This window comes from Scleropages formosus, chromosome 20 (genome assembly GCF_900964775.1).
Source record: "Scleropages formosus chromosome 20, fSclFor1.1, whole genome shotgun sequence".
In the NCBI taxonomy this organism is placed as follows: domain Eukaryota; kingdom Metazoa; phylum Chordata; class Actinopteri; order Osteoglossiformes; family Osteoglossidae; genus Scleropages; species Scleropages formosus.
In genome coordinates this window covers 21,258,589-21,268,236 of record NC_041825.1, presented here as the reverse complement: position 1 = coordinate 21,268,236, position 9,648 = coordinate 21,258,589, and the positions used below count along the sequence as shown (strand labels likewise).

Here is a 9,648-nt window from a genome sequence, read left to right as displayed (position 1 = left end):
AGGTATGGCATATAATATTACTGTAATAATGTTATTTGCCCGAAATTGTGATAGTAAAGAATTAGAGAACGTGTTGGGGGAAAAAAAAAATTGTGTTAATGCGTTGTCATAATTTTTCACGCATCAGAATGGCTCACCAGCCCACCAAGGGTGTCTGTCCAACTCGACAGGAATAAATTTCTCCATTCATCATTTCCGATGATTAAAATCTTTATTCAATAAATAAATCAATCCTAAAAACTGCCATGCCAATAATAAAATCTAAAAAAAAAAAGAGTAAAAATCAATAACACCAACTAACATAAAAAACTGCATGACGGAACCTTTAAAAGACTAAAAAAAACATACCCCAAGGCTTAAAACCATACACAATAAATAATTAAAAGGTAACATTCACCGCTCAAGAGGGGCGGTCCCTTGGCCTGTTCCCAGGGTGTTACCATACACCTTACCTACTGTTTTTGGGTGTTTCCCTTTTCACAACATGTCTCTCCTAAGGATGGAGGATCTAAAGCGGCACATTTAAAACCATGTTTTCCAGTATGAAGTAAAAAAAAAATCTCCAAAGTGGACATTGGCTTTGTCGCAGTTCTTTTGTTTTCATGGATGTTAAATCCTCAGTTAACGTTTAAGTTCAGGTTGTTGAAGAAGATTATAGAAATGGCCTTTTCCGGGGGGGTGATAATAAAAGAAACAAAGATTAGGCTGTTTTTGTTATCTCCGCTTTGATTTGTTGGGGAAACGGTGCCAGTCGTCTGCTTACAGTAATTTCCGTTGCAAACAGTGGAAGTGAGTCTGAGTTCCATCGTCACTACACAATTCACTGGATCGCAGAACAGTCACAGGGTCAATAGCGGGGAATTAGCTTCAAATGAGAGTGAGTGATTCAATGAAGGATGAAGGGTTATTTTGCTAAACATAAGCTCCAAAGTACACTCCCACCACAATTTTTTCATACTTTTTCTCATGATGTTATAACTCAAGTATACTGGATATGAATTTCACATTTCTTCTAAGGCCTCAGTGTGTACATGCCCATTTATAGATACCAGCATAAATACTCAGCTGTTACCTTAAAGAAATGTTGAAATGATGAAGCATTTAGAAAATACAGTCACTTGTGATTTTCTTTTTTTAATTAATACCTCCTGACTTTATCATTCCAATGCTTTGGTCCATTATACTATAATATAGTCTTTTAAATGGCATATCGAATGGGTAAGATGAGTAAACATTAACTTTTGCTTTTGTAGTTTAATCCCATAATTAAAATGAAAACTGAAATGTTACGTAAAAATGAAAAGACTGCCGTAAAGTCATCCGATGAAAATTTGATGGAAACTTCATGCTTATCCCGCTAAGGCCATTCTCTTCAGCTTCATGTTTTTGAGATGCACAACAGTGCATTATGTCCCAATCAGCAGTCAACAGCTTAGGAACTTCACTTTAAAAACTGTGCACAATGAGTCAAGAATGATGGATGTTAAAACGGAGGCTCGGTAGCAAGCGAAAAATATTCAAACAATTTTTCATCTGCGACATCTTGTCAAAGAAATTTTCCACAGCTTGGATTTGGCTTCCATGAAACAGTGTGCTGTGTTGACCTTGGCCTGTGTGCAATCCACTCGCTTGTTTATAGTATGCCTTGAACTGAATTAGGCTGTTATATCCTTCTGTTTATATGTTGAGAAGGAAAATATGAATTGTTTAAACATGATGAATATATTTTTTTTTATTTAAAATTAATAGTCAATCAATTTACATGACATAACTTACATCCCCAAAGAACTGGGAAAAAAAAAACACTTGGGCAGTAAACATTGTATTTACAACATGTATGCATTTTATATACACTAATGTACACAAAACAGCTTTTTCACATGTCTAAAACATAGCCTTTACTTTTAACTTAGCATTCATTTTTTATTTTCAGTTTAAATGACAAACAGCACAGGCTGCTCATGAGAACTAGTACTTCTCAGTAAAGAGTAATGAGCCTAAGCTTCAAAAATACTTGAAAAATTCAAGAATGCACACAATTTAAATATAGTGTCTTAAGTTTGCAGCGTCTCTGGCTCTAACCATGTGGACCAATGGCTGTGATTGTGCGCAATCTCATTGCCAGGTGTTAGTCAGTGGGTTGGAATGAGCTGGAGGCAGGTCCTTGGCATCAATAACAGAGATTAATGCTGGCCAACCCACACGAGCCACACCCTCTCCATCATTTTCAGGTGTCTGGATTCCTCAGAGAGCGGAGGCCACGTCTCGTTATCTTCGGGGACGTGCACTCTTCATTGAGTCTGCCCATGCTGTCTTCAGGTGGTGAAGCTGCCGGTCAAAGGGGGTTGCGTGTAAATGCTAGTGTCCTGTCCCAATATCTCTACCCATCTGTATAAGTAGAGCCATTGTTTGCCATGCAACAACAGAATCCGTCTTGAGTCCAATTCCTGTTTATAGTACACACAAAGAACGGGGACGAAATTTGACTATTTCAGTAGAGTGGCTGGCCGGAGACAAAGCAAATAAAGGGAAAATGCCTCCTCGCTCATCCCATCACCATCCCTCCCAAGCAACCTCGCCCTGGGGGCTGTTTGTGCTTCTCAGATCCTGTTTACGGCATTCTTCTCAGAGCTCTGGAAGGAGCTAACCTCCCAACGGCGGAAGGTGCTGCCCCTCAGGTCTGCCTGCTGCTTGGTGATGAAGTAGATCTTCCTCAGCACAGCCCTCCGCAGCAGTATGTACACCCAGGGGTCCAGGATCTGGTTCCATGATGCCAGACGGACCCCCATCACCATCAGGGTCTTGTAGACGTCCACATCCTCCCCAAGGGAGCTGCTGTAGGAGCGCGTCACCGACATCAGGCCAAAGATCTGGGAACCAGAGACACTGCCCTGTTCAATACTTATTTCATTACTGCAAATCCTTCATAAAAAAATTAAACACCACAATGAAACTCTGAGTGAAATGCTTCCGTAACCTAACTGTTTCTTTGAAGAGGAACACGAACAGGAACACAGGGAAACTATACAAAACATTCATTCATTCATTCATTCATTCATTCATTCACGGTCACTCACTCAATACTGTTAATTGCCGGTCCAAATCAGCCTTGTGGTGGTTTTGAGCCTATCCCAGAAGCACAGGGTGCAGGGCTAAGGAAGGTACACCCTACATGGGATGTGATGGGTGGCATGATGGCACAGCGAGTAGAGCTGCTGTCTCACAGCACCTGCGTGGTATAAGCAGACATGGGTTTGATCCCTGCTCAGTCTGTGGGGAGTTTGCATGTTCTCCCCGTGTCTGTGTGGGTTTCCTCCGGGTGCTCTGGTTTCCTCCCACAGTCCAAAGATGACATGCTGTTCATGTTCACCTATAGTGTGTGTGTGTGTGTGTGTGTGTGTGTGTGTGTGTGTGTTCCACTGATGTATGGATGAGTGACCCAGTGTAAGAAGTGTATCTAGCAGTGTAAGTCACCTTGGTGAATAAGATGTGTTGGCTGATAACACTACATAGAGTTCATTGGAAGTCACTTTGGAGAAAAGCATCTGTTAAATAAATATAAATGTAGTCCATTGCAGGGTATAAAACATATGCTATCCAAATAAATGAACAGTAAATCACGAGCGGTGCAAACACTGTCTGCAATCCAAACAATGCTAAATTAAATTCGCTTATGAAACGCTCGAAAGTAGCCAAAATCGTGTAAATATGACAAGTTTACGTCTTTCTTCACCACACAGTGATTCAGTGTAAGTTATATAAAAAAGATGATAGTATGTTTCATATGGGACAGCTTTCCCCCGAAACAAGGAGTGTCACTAGGATCACGAGTATAAAATTCATATAAAATTAAAATTCAGACTATTTCACAATGTTTTCCAGCTATCCTATAACTTTACTACAACGGTGCTGTGAAGCATCATTTTTTTAAACGAAAACTATCTTGGCAATTTTTTAAAAATCTAACATTTTATCAGCTTTGATTTTATTCCTTATTCGCTCCACTAAGAGTCAAGCTGATGATCGTATATGAAGAGACGTGAATGTAACATACACACAAATGCACACACTGAAGCCCCCCGGTATTGGTTAATTACAAAAACATGGACAAGCAGACTGTCTACCTTATACTAAACATAATAGCGCACAGATTCAAAAATTCATACATCAAAAAAACATACTGTGTTTCCAAAATGTATTTTTGTTACACGAAATATAAAAAATAACAAAGCCACATACTCAAAATGTATAATAATACAGATACACATTTAAAGTAGTTTGGTATGATTTGGCTGCTTTCTCCGTTTTTGTGTCCCATTATGACCCTTTGAATGATCTTCTTTTAATTTTTTTCCCAACACTTATATATTCCATCCGGGGGGGTGTGGGGGGCGCAGCGGGTTTGGCCCGTGCCTGCTCTCTGGTGGGTTGAGGGTTCGAGTCATGCTTGGGGTGCCCTGCAATGGACTGGCGTCCCGTCCAGGGTGTGTCCCTTCCCCCTCCAGCCCTGCGCCCTGTGCTGCCGGGTTAGGCTTCGGTTTGCCGCAACCCTACTTGGGACAAGTGGTTTCAGTCAGTGTGTGTGTGTGTATTCCATAATAGGACAGTAAACAGCAACCGTCCAGATTTTCTCCATCAAATAGTCTCAAAATATTTTAATTTCTTCTCTGTGTGTCAGTAAGACGTGATTACTTGGGCAATTAGTGTCCCTTGAACTTGTTGTGAACTTGTTGTGAACCACGAGGTGTCTGGAGTTATCAAACATCCCCAGCGGCTGCAATCTGCTACCTTCACTTTGGCGTGCTTCCTAGTGACACAGCCGGTTACGGTAAAACAAGGCTGAGAAGCGTAGCGTGAAGGTGTGCGGTGAAATCACAGACTCAGAAGCACTGGATCCCTGTATTTTAAACATATAATTTAAAAATACTTTGTTTTAATCTCATTGTTGGCTGCTGCAGCTGCATGGGATGTTGCAGGCTGTGTTTATCTTTACTTCTGTATGTTTGTGTTAAGCTTATTGCACAAGCCAAACACAACTGAGTATCGCAGGTTTAACCCTCTGCTTTACTATTTAAAAAAAAGGATATGGCAAGGTTTCCAAAAAAGATTTTCAAGTCCTAAAATCCAAAGAAATCAATTCATAAGCACACGTTTTTTTTTGTATCCCTCTTAGACAAGCAATTCAAAATCCTGTGTGTACTTGATAAGAATTAAGTTAATGATTTAATTCCCACTGTTTGCATGATGATGCATCTGCTGATTGCCTTAATATGGACAGTACTAATATTTTGATTTCACAACCGTTTGTAAAAATAAGATAGAAAAATGCTTTTTATGAATTCATAACGGGGGGGGGCAGCAGGTTTGGCCAGGGCTCGCCATGTGGTGTCTAGGGTTCGAGTCCTGCTTGGGGTGCCCTGCGGCGGACTGGCGTCCCATCCAGGCTGTGTCCCCTCCCCCCTCGGCCCCGCGCCCTGCACCGTCAAGCTGGGATCCGGCTCGCCGCGACCCCACTCGGGACAAACGGTTGTAGACATCGTGTGTTTGAATTCATAACCTTTTCATTTCCTTGAAATCTAGTAACACACTAAAAAACATCTTATGGAGAAACAGTTAATGGCTTTTTCAGCTCAGCACAAGAAAGAGGAGAACTCGTCATGAAAATCCATTGAAGCCCATTCCCCTCGAACCTCGCTGGAGCAGCTACTCACCAGCAGACACAGCTGGCCCTGTAATGTTATTGAGCTGCGCAGCCAGAGGAGCCTAATTTAATTCCAGTTGTTTGAATTATGGATCTCCCTAATCTCCCAAATCCTAATTAGAATGTTTCAATGGCGCAGCAATTCCTAAAAGGAAAACAAAAAAATTGAATTTCTGAAATCCTAACCTTCTCACTTCCTTGAAATGGTGTCACACGCAGAAGAACGAATCCCACTGAGACATGGTCAATGGCTTCTTTCAGCCCGGAATAGGTAACATAAGAGCTCAGCACGAAAATCCATCGAACGCTCTTCTCCCTGAACCCTGCTGGAGCATCTACTCACCAGTAGGGGGCTCCAGCAGATACACGATGTGACCATGATGCCTACGAGCTGTACCACCATCTCGATGTCATGGGACTTGGCGGAGCGGCGGTTGGAGAGCTTTCTCCTCAGCCTGGCTAGTACCAGGGTGAGTCCACTGATGGTGTTGCAGACCAGCGCCACGGCCAGCGAGGCCAGGCCCAGGCCAGAGAACAGCAAGACGAAGGCCACATCGCTGCCCCTGGTGTTCTCCAGCACTTTGATGAAGCACCAGGTACCCGGATACTGGTAGGTGTAGGCGCCCAGTTGGAAGCTGGGCAGCAGGGCAACAAAGAGCGCGGCCAGCCAGATGGCGGACAGGCAGAGTTTGGTCCGTGTTTTGGTGACCAGCGCGGCGTGAAGCAGGGGCCGCGTCACACCCAGGCACCGCTCCGCTGCCATGGCACAGCCCAGGAAAAGCGGGCACAGGCCAAAGAATACCATGCTGCCACCAAGGAACTGGCACAGGGCATCGCCCGAGTCATGCGGCAAGGACACTCCGCCCGAGAGGTAAAGGTGCATCACCAGGGCACCGGGGATGATGTGCCCCGCAAAGTCTGTGAGCACCAGGGAGCTGGCGAACAGGAGGAAGGTGGCCTTGGAGCGCCGGCGCATCTGGGCGTAGGCCTTGGCAAGGATGATCAGTGCCACGATGTTGGACAGGACGCCCAGGGTCATGGAGAGTGCGGCCGCCATGGGTTTGCCAGTGTCTTGCGCACTCTTCCCCGCCGTCAGGTTGTCCCGTCGGGCCACGGCTGACATGAGCGCCACGCCTTGGCTGTGGTTGGAGAAAGGCCCAAGCGCGGCAGGGCCCGACACGTTGGAGCGCTGCATGGATAGCATCACTGGGCGCGGACAGTCAGAGCCCCTTTGCAGAGAGGGGACGCTAAGGAGAGGAATAGGACACTCGATCAACCAATCGATCAATACGCAGAAAAGTAATCACGCAGCATCGTCGTGAAAAGTGAAACGCAAATCAACGCCAGCAGCCAAAGTCATCCGTCCCCTACTGTGTCACAGACGTGACGAAACGGAGACATGCAATAATACCCATCTGTCCTGTAAAAACCGACCCAGCGCTGTGAAGCATTATGAAATCATATTATCAATCATCATATTATCAATCAACAGCTTTTACTTAAAAGTATCACTGTGCCTATTAATAAGCATAGTTAAGCATTGTAAATCTTGGTCTGTGGACAAAAATTTACATTAATAAAAATACAGCTTGGATGAAAGCATTATATTGTGATGTCACAATGCAGCTGTTGCGCCTTTGTTTCGTTTATGGCATTTTTCTGATATTTCTCACAAACACAACAAGTGAACATGCCAGGGGCAACGCGTTAAAACGATGAAGGAGGCCTTCATCCCTTCGCACTGGATTTTGCTGCATTTAAAGGCCATGAAAACGCGGCCACTGCGACATGCGCAGAACCGCATATGATTTCACATATTTACACAGGTGGTTTTTTGGAAGAGCAGCGTCCAGCGGAAATCCATCGGGGCCCTTTCCGTGACCTTCAGGTCTGCAGCAGGGCGCTGTTAACCGCCACGTTGCCTTCAAGCATTACTTCTCTCGAGACCAAAGCAGAAAATGTACAGTTATGTTTACTGCTCAGCCTTCGAATCAGATTGAAAAGGACAAGTTGTAACGTGTCCTGCTGAAAGTCCCTGGAGCGGAGTGTACATTCCACCGAGCTCGGCCTCCAACATCACACCCCGGGGCAGCGTTTTAAGACATGACGCCCGCACAAAGTGCAAAATGTGACTCGGAATCCATAAATGATTTTTTTTTCTATTTTTTTTTTTACCCATCTGATACAGTATATTGTTGTTTGTGGCCAGAAAACAGCACCTTTGATCGGCGAATAGACACATCACCAGCACAGCACTTGCACATAAGTGCTTAATAATTATTCAGTCAGATTAAAATGAAAAAGGTCTTCTTTGCCTTGAGGTTTTTGTAAAAAAAAAAAAAAAAAAAAAAATTTATCAAATTATTATATTGTGATGCAATAATGGTTCTCTTTTCACTTTTGTAAATGAAAATGTTGTAATATTTCTGAACGCTAATGAGGAATATGGCATTTTAAAAATACATTAAAGGCAGTAAGGGAATTAGTTTTCCGTGCAACATGTGACATAAAATCCAGTTGTAAAATTGGCCGTTTCCTCGCGCAAAAGCGATCGATTAATCGATTTCAATTTACTACGTCATCCCATCTAAACCGCTGTTTTAGCAGCATAACCGTGTACTTTTTTTATCTGAAACGCGCCTTCCATCCATCCTTCCACAAATCTTCTCATTTCAATCATAATGTCATGAGAGTAAAAAAGTGAACATTAATTTAAATTCTTTAAATAATATGGTCCACCTAATCTACCAGTAAACACTCCTCGGTCGCAATTCATTAAAAAAAAAGATAAATAAACAAATAAATTTGTGTTTTCTGAATTTAAAGAGTAGTGGCATTATTAGCAAAATAATTTACAGTGAGATTACTAGTATTTAAGCAGATAATTAATAATAACCGTGCGAGAATAGAAAGGTTTCAGATCCGCACTGATCACACAGCGATGACGCCAACGACGAATTCTTGAATTGGGTGCCTGTGTGTGTTAAACAGGTGGTCGAGCGTGTGCGGGATGCCCTTCACGCGCACCACACGCACGCTCAACACACGCTCGAGCGCGGGACTCACAGCAGCGCACCGCGTCCGTGTCGCGCGTCACGCGCACGCCAAGATAGATAAGAAGAGTCGCGTCCGTCAGTCACCGCGCGCGCGACTCACTGATAAAAAGAAACTTAAGCTCTGAAAAGGAATTACACGATTTACAGTACCTGCTGCTGCGTTTCAGAGCTGTTTGCGGGATTTAAAGAGCCCATACCAGGCACTCGGGGCTGAGCTGGAGTTTGGATCGCTGCGAAGTTCGGGAGGCTCCACGGTGACAGCTGCTCCCGGGCTTCCCGGGTCGATCCTCTGTCCTGTCACCCTGCTGAACGCAGCGGACCGCCGCGTCCCAGCGCCGCACAGCCGCGCCGCATGTTGCTCCCCCACCCGCTGCGCCCCAGCAGAGCCCGGCTGTTCCTGGACAGGCCTGGCGCTGCGGGCTGCACTGCGGACGGGACGTGGGAGGACCGATGCGCAGCGTGCGTGTGAGGTGTGACGAGTGATGTGTGTGAACCCCACTGTCCTGTACTTATTGCTCTCGGGTCCATCACTCGTCTCATTTATACGCGGCGTGTGCGAGGAGCGGCCGCTAGGGGGCTTTGCGAGTCACACGCAGCGCAGCGGCGCAAAAGCGCTCCGCGCTCACAGCAGAGCTCCACACCTCAGCCTCCAGGGCGGCCTTTCCCTTCCACGCTGTGATGCTGAAATGAGCACATCTGCACAGGCAAGAAGGACCGAGAGGAGGAAAATACTTAAGCGGTCCAGCTGTTTACGTGCAATGGCAGCGCTTATATTTCTTGCAGAGTTAACCTTGACTTGCATGAGAACGCACGCGTCGACTGAAACTGCTTACCCTTAGGAGGGTCGCAGCAACACAGGGTGCAAGGCTGGAGGGGAAGGGGACACACCCA

The 9,648-nt window shown here is 44.8% G+C and overlaps 1 protein-coding gene across 4 annotated transcripts in view; it reads right to left on the bottom strand.

Annotated features, from left to right (window-relative positions):
* Positions 1 to 1,813: 1,813 nt before the first annotated feature.
* ptger1a (prostaglandin E receptor 1a (subtype EP1)) overlaps positions 1,814 to 9,648 on the bottom strand; it is a 43,494-nt gene continuing 35,659 nt past the window's right edge. For 2 of the 4 annotated variants that reach the window (XM_018761921.2, XM_018761922.2), the window contains exons 2-3: positions 6,045 to 6,948; positions 1,814 to 2,870 (exon numbers count right to left, since the gene is read on the bottom strand). In XM_018761921.2, coding sequence (XP_018617437.1) covers positions 2,601 to 2,870; positions 6,045 to 6,905 — 1,131 coding nt within the window. In that variant the 5' untranslated portion in view covers positions 6,906 to 6,948 and the 3' untranslated portion in view covers positions 1,814 to 2,600. Of the gene's footprint in view, positions 2,871 to 6,044; positions 6,949 to 8,907; positions 9,243 to 9,648 lie in introns of those variants that run through there. The other 2 variants (XM_018761919.2, XM_018761920.2) reach the window with 2 other exon arrangements.